Here is a 15,787-nt window from a genome sequence, read left to right on the forward strand (position 1 = left end):
AAAATTTTCACTTTTAAGTTGAAATTTTTAAATCTTGAGTTAAAAGTTTAAAATCTTCACTTGAAAGTTTCAAATCTAATTTGAAAGTCATAAAAGTTTTAAAATTTGAGTTTAAAGTTTTCAGTGAGGGAAGAAAGAAAAGATTAGAGCAGGTACAATAGCAGGCTATAAGCCAGCTGCAAACATATTTTAAGAAGATAAATGAGGGGAGAGGAGCAACGGGCTACATATTTGTAACCAGCTGTAGCACGGACTCCAAGACAAAGTGTGTGTATGACAGGTGGGACCAGATATTAATAGTGTAGTATATAACTATTGTACGAATGAGCTATTAGATTGGCTATAGATGAATTGGAGGTAGTAGTTGGCTATACTATTAAACTTGGTCTTAGATAGGTTCATTCTTATTATTGTTATTTTGGTTGTAATTTGTAGTAGAACATTGTTTGGACCACGTTTCCAGGCAAACGCTTGGCTTACAATTAATAAAGGCAACCTGTTTGTTTCGTTCGCATCATCTCCACATGCCCTTCACGCCTTTTCAGATCATTTTCCCACAAACACGGAATTTATATTCGAGTATCTCACAAGATCCCTTTCGGAACACCAGCAAATTGACTTGACAAAAGGAGGTGTCTCATTCAGAATTTCACAGGGAAATGAACAATTATTTAGTGGTTAGTGCTACATGTTACAACTAGTAAAACGACTCCAGAAGGCAAGAATGACCCACACTCACTGTAAGCTCCAACCTGAAGCGCACCCACCTTGGTTCATCGTCGTAGCCAAAGCATAAGCTACACGAGAGAGATCAGATGCCTCCGACGGAACCAGTGATCGAAATCGATGGACCGAGCTGCTGCTGTTCCCTCTGCAACAGGTAGAGGACGGGAAAGAAGCGCGGCGCCATGAAGCACGGCATCCTCTGGTTCCACATCCACCGGCCCCTTGCAACCGCGACTGTTTGGGTGCGTGCCATTGCCGTTGCCATTGAAGTAGTCCTTGACGAGCTGACGAACCTTGGGAATCCTCGCGCTGCCGCCGACGACAAGAACCTCGTCCACCACCTCCACTCCTCCCGTCGTCACCACCACCTCCTTCACCAGCGCCATGGCCCTGTCCAACAGGTCGTGGCTGAGCTCCTCGAGCTTGGCCCGCGTCAGCGTCGCGGAGAAGACCGCGCCGTCGTCCAGAAGCGAGTCGATCTGCACCAGGGTGTCTCGCTGCTCGCTCAGCGCCTTCTTGGCGTGCTCGCACGCCACCCTTAACCTCACCATCGCCTTCTCCTCCTGCCGTACGTCCCTGCCATGCTGCTCCTTGATGTGCTCCGCCATGTGGTCCACGATCCTCGCCGTGAAATCATCACCTACTACATTATATGTCAAAAAAAAGAAAGAAAAAATAATTGGTTGTGTTAGTATTTATAAGAAAGAATGTATTACATGGGAAAAGTGATTTCATCCTTCGAGGGATATCCTTTCGTTTCGTGCATGTATAATTTTTTTTTAAAAAAACCACAAGATATATTAATATGAAATATATCATTCCACAAACATACAAAAGCAAATTCAACTTCTACAATAACAAAAATAACAAATATAACTAGAAATGTATGATAACTATTTTCTGTTTAATTTGCTTTTTTTTAATCTGTAAAAATCGAATTTGGCTTCATATGTTTATGTAGTGATATGTTTCATATTAATCTATCTTGTTAATTTTTTAAAATACTTTTTATAATTATTTAGAAGACATGAAAAAAAAAACAAGGGGACATATCAACATCCTATTGTGTGTATAGGCACTAGGCAGGGCATTGATCGATCTTGCCTCCGAGGAAATGATGAGCTCGCGTCGCGATGAGGCGAGCCGTGCCGTCGACGAACTTGAAGATGGTTGCGTGGGAGGTGCGGCCGCCGAGATGGAAGACAAGGATGGCCTTGCGGTCACCCTGCCTGGTGTGGTGCCCATACGCCGCGGCCGCCGCGATGTGCTCGTCGACGACCTTGACGGCCCTGAAGCCGCCGTACTCCTTCGCCGCCGAGCTGAGGACCTGCCTGCCATCGGCGGAGTAGCTGAGTCGACTGGGTAGGGTGATGACAGCATTGTTGATGTGGCGGCCCAGGTGCCTAGTTGGACGGAGACCCATCCTCGCATCTTGGTGAACTTGTACGGCACAAGCTCCATCTCTCTCTTCACCACATCGTCCTCCACCCTGATTAACAAAATTGGGCACAGGCACAGCAAATTAACAATCGATTGATGTTTGTTACTAGTACAAACTGTTAGAGTATACGATAGTTAGAGTTATATTAGAATAAAATTGATTTGTGTGGATTTCTCCATATCTGTAATCCTTATTTTTCTTCTCCCCGTGTACTCAATATAATGTGTCCCATGTTACGCAGTATACCTCTCTTCCTATACTATTCAACATGGTATCGGAGCGGGCGACTATAGCCACCGCTCACGCTTCCGCGGCTACCGATTTTTTTTTTTACTACCCCAATTGGGCTGGCAAACCAAGAATGAATTTAGGGGGAACGAGTTGGGGGAATTGCCTTCTGTGTAGGAGGCGCATGAAGGCGGAGACGGCTGTGGAGGGACTGAGGGCGGCGCGGTTCATGGCGGCCTCGCCGGAGATGAGGGTGCCATTGTCGTGTGCGAGGGCTACCCAGGAGGGGATGCAGAACTGGTAGTAGCTGGGCTTGGCCCCCAGGGGAGCGTCGTCGTAGCCGGCGATGCAGGAGTTGGTGTTGCCGAGATGGACGGCCGCGGCGGCGCCCAGGACGAAGGGGGCATCCGGTGGAGCGAAGCAGCGCAAGCAGTGCTCCGGCGGCCACCCAGTTTCAACTCCGAACGCCGGCGCCGCTCTCGGGATCGCGAACGCCACCGCCGCCCCTGCCACCGCTGCAAGCGGGAGGAAAGCTCAAGAGACAAAATAAATACTTAATTAATAAATTACAAGTACTAGTGTCTACTCACCGATGGCGATGAGCAGCAGCAGTAGATCGCTCAACAGAAGAAGTATAGGACGACGACGCCCCATGCTTCGCCTCCCTCTCGACGGAATCGAATCGAATCGAATCACTGAATCAGCAATTATATGATAGGACTACTTCTTGATCGAGTTCGTCAGCGCCTTTCGATCCCACAAGTACTATATGCCAGGGTTTCCGAAATCGTCAAGGCCGGGGCGCGACTGCGCCCAGGCGATAAACGCGGTTACCGCGAAAAACAGTATAAAATCATGTAAAATTTATCAAAAATTTAAATTATTTTTTAAATTTATTTAAATTTAAAGAGATTACCGATGGTAAAGTAAACCTTGCTATATACCCATATACACCTATATAGAAATAGCGAAAATAAGAACGCTGCCGCTGCGAGTAGAGGAGAGGAGTGGGGTCCGGCCTTACGCTGCGACCATCGGACATTAGTCACATAGGCAGCCAACGCACATCCACGGATCCACCCTCGTCATCAAACCATCTTGGACCGTTGGATGCTCCACGCAGTCACGCACGGGATTTAGCCACAAACTATAGAACTATAAAATATTTATGGTAATCATAAATAAAGTACTCTTAACAAACCAGGGAACAACAGAAATATTGTAACTTTGTGAGGAATGTGCAGTCGCTTTAGCGATTTTTACATTTGCATTTTTCGCCAGAGCATTTATATAGAAATATTTTTTCTCTACAATATTTCCCTAAGCATGCATGACCACGTATCCGATATTCCAATTCAACACATGACTACAACTTGAGATCATATTTGGCATAGTTCTACTCCTTTCCTCTTGTCATTTTTGTTAGGGAAAATTATAAAAACCACCCCATAAATCACTTGAAATTTGGTATTCCACCCCATAAGTTATTTTGTTGCAAATACCCACCCTCTACTTAGTTTTGTTGCAAAAACCACCCTAATGCACATATACTTAATCAAATCAGTTTATTATCGCTGATGTATGGTTATCACAGGCTAAGCTAGCCAAGTGTTTGCATTAGACTTTATTTTCCATATTTGATTGAACTTTTTTTTTCATATAGCGAAACTCAGTGCGACAACGTTTAAGCTCTCGTCTGCAATTTTATTTGTGGAGTCTCACAAAAAAAATATCAAGAATACTCTGGAAGTATTTAATTTTGGTAAAAACCACATTAATCGCTCACACTTTATGAAAACATATTAATTCGGCTAACCATGTGTTTACTGGGGAGGTTTGTACATCAAAAATTAGTAGGTGGGTGGATATTTGCAATAAAATAACTTATGGGGTGAAATGTTAAACTTCAAGATTTATGGGGTAGTTTTTGCAATTTTCTCTATTTGTTATCGGGCCCCTTTTCCTCGCCTCCTGTCGCCTCATCGTCGTCGGGCGGCCATAGAGCCAGAGCAGTGCTCGTCGCCATGGATTGTGACGAGGACGCTCACAGCGTCACGCTTGACCCTGCCCCCCACCCCCGGCTCCAATGGACTTTGTTTGATGGAATTTCTTACCAAATTTTCTCGGATTATATACTAGTAGAATTATTATCGGACATCAACTAGTATAGTGGCCCGCGCAGATTACGTGGCTAGTATCATTATATTTTCTCTCATATAATAACATATATGTTTTCTTAATGTATTATTCAAATATATTAAAATGACAACATAATTTTAAATTTTGTACTAACTTTATGAAACTACTAATGTGTAATGTAATATTCATATTATATTCTATATATGTGTTAGTTATTAATTATTTTTAATATCAAATTTTAGTTATTTGTAAATTATATATATTCCTATATGGACTCTAGACTCGTCTTTTAATATTTCTTTTTTTAATTCCGAACTTTCATTATCTATAAATTATATTTCTATATAGACTCTACGCTCTTCTTCCAATATTATTTATTTTTATTTCTGAATTTTCATATTATAATTTATATACGTGTTAGTTATTAATTATTTTTTAATATTAAATTTTAGTTATTTTTAAATTATATATATTCCTATATGGACTCGTCTTATAATATTTCTTTTTTTTAATTCCGATTTTTTTGTAAATTGTATTTCTATATAGACTCTATGCTCTTCTTCCAATATTATTTATTTTTATAATTTTTATTATTTCTAATTGTATTTTTATGTGGGCTCTAAACTCATCTTTCAATATTCTTTAATTTTTAATTTCGAATTTTAGTTATTTGTAAAATTGTATTTTTATACGTTTTAAATTCCTATATGGACTCTATACTCTACTTCTAATATTTCTTATTTTTAATTCCGAATTTCAGTTATTTCCTAATTGTATTTCTATATGGACTCTAGTCTTCTCTTCTCATATTCCTTATTTTTTAATTCCGAATTTCAATTATTTCCTAATTGTATTTCTATATGGACTCTAGTCTCCTCTTCTAATATTCCTTATTTTTTAATTCCGAATTTCAACTATTTCTAAATTGTATTTCTATATGGACTCTAGTCTCCTCTTCTAATATTCCTTATTTTTCAATTCCATTTCAATTATTTTCTAATTGTATTTCTATATGGACTCTAGTCTCCTCTTCTAATATTCCTTATTTTTTAATTCTGAATTTCAACTATTTTTAAATTGTATTTCTATATGGACTCTAGTCTCCTCTTCTAATATTCCTTATTTTTCAGTTCCGAATTTAAGCTATTTCGATTAATGTGAGAATTTCTAAGCCATGAGAGCGAACGTGTAGGCTCCTTTTTCTATTCCTTTAATAATATAATAGATTTTACGGTCATTGAAAAGGTATAGAGAGGTACCATATTTTCTAGTGTAAATTTTGAATGTGCACTGCAACCTCTCAAAGACAATAAAATTTCTTTGGGAAACTATTATGATCCCTCGAGGGGATATCTCCTCATTTGCTTAAAACCCATCCAAACGGTTATAAAAAATTCTAAAATATTTGACAACACTTATATAACGTATCTATACAACTCCACAAAATCTTAGGTCCAAACTCAGCTCACACATCGAGATATAAAAAAGATAAATTCTGCGTATGAATAGTAGCGTATTGTTCACGCATCGAGATATAAAAAAGATAAATTCTGCGTATGAATAGTAGCGTATTGTTCATATCTAAATTTATCTTTTTCGTTTCTTGATGTGTAGATAGAATTTGAAATTAATTTTGGGTGGATAGATAGATATCACTATATTCTACATTGTCAATTTTTTTTCTGATTTTTTCACAACTATTTATATTGAATTTGAAAGAAAAATGTACACAAGTGACATCCCCTCGATGGATTAATATCCACTCCCAATTTCTCCCAAATGAATGATAGTACTGCCCTACTAAGTACACAGAGACCTTCCAAACCGAAAAGCACACTCAAGTACTCAACCCTTTGTTCCTACTCCTCTCGACAGGGCAGCGGCAACCTCGCTGGCCCGGAGGCCATGGCCGGCGCCCGGCGCCCCGTACATGGACGAAACCGATTGCCGGCTGGCCGCTGTGGTGGCGCGGAATCGGCGGATCCACGATCGAGTAAAATGGAGTTTATCAAGGAGTGATATATACTTCTCGTTTAAATTTGAAAGAGTGAGATTTTATACACATCTGTAGTGCATCGAGAAATATCTGCCCATTGACTTTCTAAGATGCAATTCGAAAAGATGAAGCGAACAAGTGTGCAATTAGCTCTCTTCAGTTTAAGAAGATAAATGAAAACGAGTTGCATTGGAAAATAAAATACAGATCATTTCGTTAGAAACTCAAGTGCAAAACATGGGATTGGCAGGCAAAATGATTTGCACGAATGTCCTTTCCGGTCCAGGTGGCTAAGTTATTGAACCTCTGGTTCATAGCACGACAATTTATCCCCAATGAAAGACCACCAAACACACTGATCATGGCAACGTTAATTATTGTTTCTTTTATGACTGATTTAGCACATAACAATAATTTTCATGCAACAGAGCAGGTTTCAAAAAACAAAAAAAATCATGCAACAGAGATTTTGCGCCTCGTACACTTCGCCAGCTTCAAGTGGAGCTTGTATTGATGTTTGAAGGTTGAAACAATGAAAAAACCACAAACATATTTTTCCACTTTAATCCTGAACTTTTTTGTTACAAGAACCACTAACAAAAAAATATTAAAAATAAGCTCAGGCAGCAACTTGACACTGTTGATTGGCTGGCCATCACAGCATTTGAAGTGAGCACTAGTGCTCAAACTCTGTGTTATCACTGCAAGAACAAAATTATGCTGATACCTCATTAATATGTTGGTTGAGGCTTTTCCCAGGGGGTATAAAGATCAAGTCATCCCAACCAGAATTCCTCTCATTCATCTGTAGAAACAACTACGTTATAATGTTTAGTATTTGGTAATGTAAAAACAATCCAGAACGCATTTCTGTCATCCTACCTCCATTTTCTTCAAGACATCCTCCAAACTCCCAACCTAAAGAAACCACAATTTGAAGGCAATATCATCAGATCCTAGGAAAGCAATCAGATAATATAACGATAAAACCACATACCATGATTTGCTTAGATAAGGCAGATCCTCTAGAAGTTTTGGATGCCTTTGTAAGTTCTCTTTCTATGTCCTCCTGAGCTAAGGAGAAAATGGTGAAGACCTAAACCAGACCGGGCAAACTACATGAAAGAAATTGAAGCCTGGCAAACCTTTTGAAAATATATCGGGCAGTAACGCTTCTTCTGTTTCTTAACAACCAATAGGTCTGACTGCACATTCAAATGGGACATTATTGCCTTTGGAAAGAATAATTCACCAAATGCTGAATATATCACTTAATCTCTTAAATAGTCTGTACTTGCGATAGAACGCTATGGTAATCAAAAACAGCTATCAGCCTGTCAAATTCACAAGTCCAGTGCTGCAAACAACTGAATAATTGGAAAATCATACATTTAATGGCACAATATCTCAAAACAAAGTGTGAAGCATCTCCAGAAGAAAGTTAAGCATTCTCTCCTGCTATGATGCTTTTATTCCGAGTGATTTTTCATATCATACTGCAATAAACATGTAATCGACTGCGTTGATGGACCTAAAGCTGTATACTTCAGTTTTTTCCTTGATAAGAAAATCAGGGCTTCCCTTGTTCTATGACAATAGAAACATCAGGAGATCTGATATTCCATAAAAAGGTTTAGACTACTGCACACCTAAACTTTCAATTGAAATTGTTTGACTATCCGTTTATCTTCTAATCATATTTTAGTACCAACAAGTCGTGCCAATAAGATAAGGCTAAAGCTTCAAAGATGATGCATACATGTGGCGAGTAACGAGAAATTATGACAGGACAGTTCATGCATTTACATTTAATAAATAGGTATGGGCTAATAACTAACAGGAACAAGCAGATAGCTTCAGAACCTACTGAAACAACATAGTCCATGCACTTTGGTAATATTAAATTCACGAGTAATTTATACTCAGAATCAAGATATTAATCAGCAAATCAATTTTAATACATTTATTGTTAATAATCTAAAATATCATTTAATAATTGCAAAGGGTATGTCTCAATGCTTTCCATAAAAGTATAATTTTTCAGTAAATAATACAGACATGAGTATTACCTGGAAAACAGGAACACCATCAAAAGCAGTTAAGCCAGATTTTAACTGAAAAAAAAAGAAGAAGTGTAATCGTCACTGGGCTGAAGTAAGTTTGTTAGCATTCTTACATTAGCGAAACAATGCATAAGATAGTAGTAATCTACATACTATACACTGTTAAGACTTCAGCTCTGATATACTCATGACTCATGAGTGAAAAGGCATGAGTTGTACATTCAATGATATACTGAATGTGGACAGTCAACACCAGAAAACAGGAAAAACAATACAGATTATCTATATTTTAAAATGCCACCTTCCCATACGTTTTTTTTCTTTTGCAAGGAAGGGACTTTCTCCTTATGAAATAGGCCGACATGTGACAGCACTCCATGTGTTCTGCGTGCATCCATCTAGTGTGTGCATATCATTTGTGCATTCTGGTGAAGGCAATGATTAGTGACAGTGCAACTTATCTACCAATAATGTATACAAGGAACCAAGTCCATGTGTAAAGTCTTGAGTGGTGATAAAAAAAAATAGGTACACACATACCCAAACTGCCAAGATCTCGGACTGTTGGTAAATAGTTAAAAACATGAAATGGGAGTAAAATTGGTATATAAGGAGTCCACCGGAATTTTGGAAGATGCAATGGCTGCATTGATGCTTTTAAGAGTAATGCTGTCAACCCGAGGAACTGAATTCCACTTTTCTAGTGAGATAGAATGATGGCCTGATGGGCGTACTACACATATCCACTTATAGATAAGATGGAGCAAAGAGCCACCAATCCAGATAAGAACTAACCTCCAGCGCATTCTTAATTTGAAGAGGGTCAGGTAAGAACCGAAATGCAATACCTTCAGCCTTCAACATGTAAACCTGCATTTAGAAGGACGTTTAAGGTATATTTACATTGTAAAACATAAAAAATAATCAGCACAGTTAAATGTAAGCAATATACTAGTTGTATGGAATGAAGTAGAAACGAGTGAAGTTGCAACGATGCTAGCCTAAGCCCAAGAATCCTGAAAGCATGAATATGCAAGAAAAGCATGGGTGTTGTAAGACAAGATAGACTAAGCTAGGTAAAAGGGCAGCACATAAGAAACGGCAGCTTTCCTTTGATTTGCTCTTGGAAGAAATCCAGCTCTCACTTTGCTAATCGTTAATATGTCATTCAGTTACTAAATTATTATACAACTGTATGTGTCCCTATTTAACTCTTCCATAAACCCAAATGCTCCATAACTCTTCCACTTCCTATGCAGAGTTGGTCCAAGAAGAGTGATGACAATATTGATCACAAAATATCGATTTAATCCCACCTGATCAAGCGTAATCGGCACCACTTTTGCCCCTCTCCCTACCACCGGCTGCCGCATCCTCACCTAAACCACACAAACTCCCAAACCATTAGGGCGAAAAGAACAAATCAAACAGCAAAAGGCATAACAGATGGGAAGATGAGGATACGTGGGTGAGGAGAGCGTCGGCGTCCTCAGAGCGGAAGCAGAGGAGGCCGAGGGAGCGGAGGCCGGTGGCGGGGTCGGAGACGAGCACGAACTCGTTGCTGGAGTTGCAGACGGTGAAGACGGGGGTGCCGGTGAGCGCGCGCGCGACCTCGTCGGGCGCGAGCCCGAGGGAGAGGGAGGCGGAGGCGCCCTGCGGCCCCGGGGGCCCCGCCGACACAGCAGCGAGGGCTGGGCGCGGCGGCGCGGCGAAGCGGGACGCGAGGCGGGAGAGGTGGTGGTGGAGGAAGGAAGAGGCCGCGGCGAGGGGGTTGGGGGGCAGCGGCGAGGAGGAGGACGAGGAGGAGGAGGGGGCCGACGGGTTGGACATCGGGGCGGCGGCGAGCGGGAGGGAGGAGGAGTTCGGCGGCGGCGGCGGCATCGTGGTTGGCTGTTGCTGCTGGGTTTTCGGCACGCGACGCGACGACTTGGATGGCGGCGCGCGGAGGTGTCGTGTTGCTCGGCGGCGCCGAGGAGCGGGCCGCGGGCGGCGTGCGGATTCGGTCGAGCCGCACCGTCTGGCCTCGTGGAGTCGTGGTGCACTGCAACTGGTGTGGCCTTGGTTGGGTTTGGTCGGGGGTTTTTGCTTCGGCCAATCCATTATCACTTTTTTTTTCAGTGAAAATATGTTAAGCTCAATTATCACTTTTTTTCAGTGAAAACATGTTAAGTTACAACATGGAGGGTGAAATTAGCTTCTAAGAGCATCACCAATAGAATTGGAATTATTCGCCCCTAAAATTTTCAACTCTGCACGCCGCTGTCCGGGGAAGAACAGAGATCTAAGGGTGAGTGGGTGACTACCGTCTCTGTACCAGTGTTGTGGATGACGGAATACGGATATCGGACGGAGAGGGTACCACTAAACGATTAGTCGGAGTACGGACGAATAATCGGAATTTGACGGAAATTTAACGTTTTGGACAAATATGTACATAACTCATAATAGCTTATTATTTTTGACAAATAAATGCATATAACTACATATACACCTACTATTCTTAAATAAAAATAAGGATAACATGACATTAACTCGACATATAGTAAAATATAGGTCTGAACACTCATAGTTGTGTATCAAATAGTGATAGGTTTGGTTCGTAATGCATAAAGGAAATACCAAAAGCAGGTAACACTATATAAGTGACACTAAAACAAGTTCCGAACTAAGAGCATTAGATGAAAAGAACTAGCCCTAGACTTGCAGGTTGTAGCGGCAGGAATGAGCTGCGAAGGTTTTGGGATTGCAAACGACGTTCTGTTAGCTATATGGTGCTAGGTTACACAACTAATGGGCCAGTATAGTTATCGTGGGCTGGCTGCACATGGCCTTGTCACGTGATTAGGCCCGTTTATTCGGCCGATTAGTCGGATACGGCCGATTAATCACTAATAACGGTGATTATATGTCCTGAAACGACTAATGTGCACCGTATTGTTGAAATGTGACGGAGAGGTCAGCGCCACTGTTTTGACGTCCGAATATACGGCCGTACCAACCGTTATCCACAACACTGCTCTGTACCTCTACGCATCATGTGCTGGCCAGCGCGGCTTGCCTTGCTCAGGTGGAGATCCAATTCCTTGCCACATTGGCACCTCATTGTCGTGGAGGCACAGGCGGCACGAGGAGGGAGCACAAAGGAAGAGGAGGGGACGTGGATCGGATCGAGCTACGACGTAACGTCAGGTGCGTGCACTGTCCATCTACCATCCAACGGCTGTTGTTTCTCTTGCCTTCAGTCCAAACAAATTAATCAGTCTCCTTGAAAAGCCCAAATTAATCAGTCTCCTTCTTGAAAAACCCTCAGAAGAACAGAGATCCAAGGGTGAGTGGGTGACTACCGTCTCTCTACCTTCTACGCATCATGTGCTGGCCAGCGTGCAAAGGAAGAGGAGGGGACGTGGATCGGATCGAGCTACAACGTAACGTCAGGTGCGTGCACTGTCCATCTCTACCATCCAACGGCTGTTGTTTCTCTTGCCTTTAGTCTAAACAAATTAGTCTCCTTCTTCAAAAGTCCTCAGACCCATCAAGTAGCTTTACGGACGAGGCAAATATGAGGACTGGTTCAAATGAGTATGAACGCACGCACGCAAACCCTACCATTATGAGCATCTTTGAAGACTGGGCCGGCAAATCCATCCTGGAGATTGACGAAGTCACCACGGGCGCCTCGCTGTCGACGGGTACGTCGCATACCACTGAAAGCACAAAGCCGTTAAATCCTGAAAAATTCGCTCCCATCGGGAGTCGAACCCAGGACCTAAGATGCTATAGAAGCTCTTGTAACAACTAGACTATAGGTCCTTTTGCAGACATACTGAGCCATTATTATCATTGACTCATTATGATATTATATAGCATCCTTATAAATACCAATACAATTAAAGTACTGCGGACTAATAAAGTGCCAAATCATCAAATTGTACATTGTGGTGCCTCCCGTACTGTAAATTATCTTGGCCCTATTAACTAGTAATGATTAGTGTAAGTAACCATTTTCTCAATCATCGATTGCGTATTAGATATTATCTTCCTTTTTAACCTCTAAAAATCTGTACTAGTATAGCCTTTACCAAACACCAATTGAATTTCCCTTTGTTAGTAAGCTATCGAAGGACAGCTTAAATTGGGGCTTAAAGAGATCAACAAAGATCACACATAATTTCTCCAAATCCCGCAGTGATCGATGAAACGAGAGTAAAAAAGAATGGAATCTCCGAGACCAAAATCAAGTCAACACAAAAGATGTGCAAAAACACAAACATACACAGCACAGCGCGCAATCTCACACAGTTACGTACGTACATCGATCCTGATCACGCACACTTGTCGATCACAGTATGAGAGAGAGGGAGGTTAATTATTCAGTAGTAGGAGGCGCCGAGCTCGGCGATCTTGACGTTGAGGTGCCTCTGCGCGAAGGCGAAGAGCGTGGCGACCTCGTCGTCGCCGGCGACGGCGCCGTCGCGGTTGGCGTCGGCGGCGCGCACCCCGGCGCGCGCCTTCCACCACGCGAACCACAGGTTCAGGCTCCGCAGCGCGCGCTGCAGCTCGTCCCGGCTGATCCTCCCGTCGCCGTCCGCGTCGAACTGCCCCAGCCACGCCCTGAACTCCTCCACCGTCACCTCCCCCTGCGGCAGCGCCCTGTACCTCCTGAACGCCATCTTCGGTTAGCTTAGCTGATCACTTGCTCTACTTAGATCTCTTCAGCTAGCTTAGTGTGTAGCTCGATCTGTCTGGGTGAGAGGCAAGTGTGAGCCAGCGTCGAACAATATATATAGGATCAGGGAGAGCTTGGCTTTCTTGATTTCTTCTATTGAGTTTTACGGCGCAACTATTTACCGCACGTTTCCCACGCACGCGCGTTTGGCAGGACGGTGGTGATGCATTTTTTTTTCTTTTGTTTTCACGAACACGCAAAAGATTTGCGTGTCAATCTGATATATATCCGTGGTGAACTTTGGATACATTTTTGGGTGAAAAATGATTAAGATATTAAATGATAGATGACAAGTGGGGGAGCTTTGCTGCAGGAGGATGCGGTACTTGGCTTTGGGCTTTTTCAAGGGGAATAATAGGCGGTGGAGCTTAAAAGTGCAGCATTTTTGGTGTTTGATAAGGTGGTGGTGGCACATAGTCTAACCCCTGCAGTGTAAAGGACTAAAGGTACAGGGCAGCAAAGAGTACAGAGATGATTGAGTTTCAAAGCATCCAGCTAGAGTGCTCACTAAATCCACATGGAATATTTGGGGGACTTGTTTGATGAGGCCCTCTTTAGATCCCCTGGCAAAAATTTTACACCCTGTCACATCGAATATTTGACACATGCATATAGTATTAAATATAGAAAAAAAATTAATTAATTACACAGATTGCGTGTAAATTGCGAGACGAATCTTTTAAGTCTAATTGCGCCATGATTTGACAATGTGGTGCTACATAAAATATTTGCTAATGACGGATTAATTAGGCTTGATAAATTCGTTTTGTGGGATTCTGTAATTTGTTTTGTTATTAGACTACGTTTAATACTTTAAATATGTGTCTGTATATTCGATGTGACACGTCAAAACTTTATACCCCTCAATTTAAACACAGCCTAAGTTCTGGAAAGAAATGCTTGAGTCCTTGACAGAGTAACAAGCACATTGATGGAGGTGGGCGATGATACTCATACTCCACCGGTGGACTTTGACGCGTTTTGTGATCTCGTGTTGGGACTGTTTCTTGTTGAGAGCGTGAGATGATGTTGTAGATGTGACAGTAGTGGTCTGTTGGAATTAAATTTAAAAATATACTGTTCATTTAATTTTTTTTCTCATGAATATTCAGGATTCAAAACTTTTTGCGTAAATAAACTGTCGATCTCGCACAACCATTGCGCGAAAATGAGGTGCACGTGATGTCGTGGGTGGTATCATGCGGCAACGGCACGAGACCGTGCAATGGAAGAGCGAGACCGTTCGGTCTCACGGAACCAAACAGCGACACTGTCCAACGGCTCAATTTGACTACTACTTAATTGCTTAATTAACAATAAACTATAATAATTAGTGACTAACTTAATTAATTCGCTATTTAGAATAATTAGTCGCTAATTAAATCGGCATGGCACTTGTATCGCTCACTGCTTGCAAGAAACCGTTCAGTATCGCTCTTTCATTCCGCGAGGCCGCACGGTCTCGCACTTTCGTCGCGCGTTACCGCCCGAGACGTTATTCCAACGTTATTTTTTGCAACGGTTGTACAAGATCAACGGTATACTTACGTAAAAAATTTTGTATACCGAATATTTATAAAAAAAAGTTGAATGAACAATATATTTTCAAATTTAATTCTTCTGTTGTATATTCTCTTCCTGTGGTCTTGAGAGTGTGCCTATGCATCATGGCTATCACCTGATAATTATATTATGGCACTGTGATATAATATAACATTTCCCCTAAATATAGGAGTACTCCGTAATAAATTTGACCGAAGTTCCAACGCCGACCAGGTTTGTCGGATTCTAGCAACTTTTACGGTTATTTTTAGTTTAGTGCGGGTGTACATTTGTAATGGATTAGTGAAATATGTTGAAAATTAGGTCTGGTCAGTATGACCTACTATATTGAGAATTAAACTTACAAGGAATGACAGATAATTCATACTCCCTCCATCCCTAAATGTTTGACGCTGTTGACTTTTTTAAATATGTTTGACCGTTCATCTTATTCAAATTATTCAAAAAATTTAAGTAATTATTAATTCTTTTCCTATCATTTAATTTATTTTTAAATATGTTTTTATATATACATATAGTTTTACATATTTTATAAAAGTTTTTGAATAAAACAAACGGTCAAATATGTTTAAAAAAGTTAACGGCGTCAAATATATAGGAAAGGAGTGAGTATATACTTTTCTAATATGAGTATAGGCGCGCGTGCTCTCTCTATTAGTGATTGAGCTCTAACCTTTCATTTGTATAGCGCGCGCGCTCTCTCTCTCTCCAATCTCTAGTCATTGAGCTCTAACCTTTCATTTGTCCTGGGAAATTTCATAGTAACCCTTTCTTTTTGCGGTAGCATAATCTTTCAGTTTAGAGCTGGTTGCCCCAACAAATTTCCCCTGGTGATCAATAACATAATGCATGTTCATCATGGTCTACAATTTATTTTCCGGTGAATCATCTCTGCTCTATCATTA

The 15,787-nt window shown here is 41.3% G+C and overlaps 2 protein-coding genes and 1 pseudogene across 2 annotated transcripts; all 3 read right to left on the reverse strand.

Moving 5' to 3' along the window:
- Positions 1-634: 634 nt before the first annotated feature.
- LOC127777581 (luminal-binding protein 4-like) lies at positions 635-3,114 on the reverse strand (annotated as a pseudogene).
- Positions 3,115-7,014: 3,900 nt separating this feature from the next.
- Positions 7,015-10,630, reverse strand: LOC127775524 (protein TIC 22, chloroplastic). The gene is made up of 8 exons (XM_052301774.1): positions 10,058-10,630; positions 9,910-9,972; positions 9,389-9,463; positions 8,600-8,644; positions 7,676-7,735; positions 7,528-7,599; positions 7,413-7,448; positions 7,015-7,335 (listed from the first exon to the last, which is right to left on the reverse strand). The coding sequence occupies exons 1-8, from the start codon at positions 10,472-10,474 to the stop codon at positions 7,246-7,248; spliced, it is 858 nt and encodes a 285-aa protein (XP_052157734.1). The 5' UTR covers positions 10,475-10,630; the 3' UTR covers positions 7,015-7,245.
- A 1,957-nt stretch (positions 10,631-12,587) lies between these two features.
- LOC127777752 (uncharacterized) lies at positions 12,588-13,406 on the reverse strand. Its single transcript, XM_052304372.1, has one exon. The coding sequence runs from the start codon at positions 13,261-13,263 to the stop codon at positions 12,964-12,966; it is 300 nt and encodes a 99-aa protein (XP_052160332.1). The 5' UTR covers positions 13,264-13,406; the 3' UTR covers positions 12,588-12,963.
- Between the last annotated feature and the right edge of the window lie 2,381 nt (positions 13,407-15,787).

This window comes from Oryza glaberrima, chromosome 6 (assembly GCF_000147395.1).
Source record: "Oryza glaberrima chromosome 6, OglaRS2, whole genome shotgun sequence".
NCBI classification, from domain to species: domain Eukaryota; kingdom Viridiplantae; phylum Streptophyta; class Magnoliopsida; order Poales; family Poaceae; genus Oryza; species Oryza glaberrima.

Coding starts and splice junctions, on each gene's coding strand:
- LOC127777752 (XM_052304372.1), bottom strand. CDS start 13,263: ATGGCGTTCAGGAGGTACAGGGCGCTGCCGCAGGGGGAGGTGACGGTG.
- LOC127775524 (XM_052301774.1), bottom strand. CDS start 10,474: ATGCCGCCGCCGCCGCCGAACTCCTCCTCCCTCCCGCTCGCCGCCGCC. Junction 9,973..10,057: donor CCGACGCTCTCCTCACCCAC/GTATCCTCATCT, acceptor TGTGTGGTTTAG/GTGAGGATGCGGCAGCCGGT. Junction 7,736..8,599: donor ATGGTGTTCCTGTTTTCCAG/GTAATACTCATG, acceptor TTGAATGTGCAG/TCAGACCTATTGGTTGTTAA.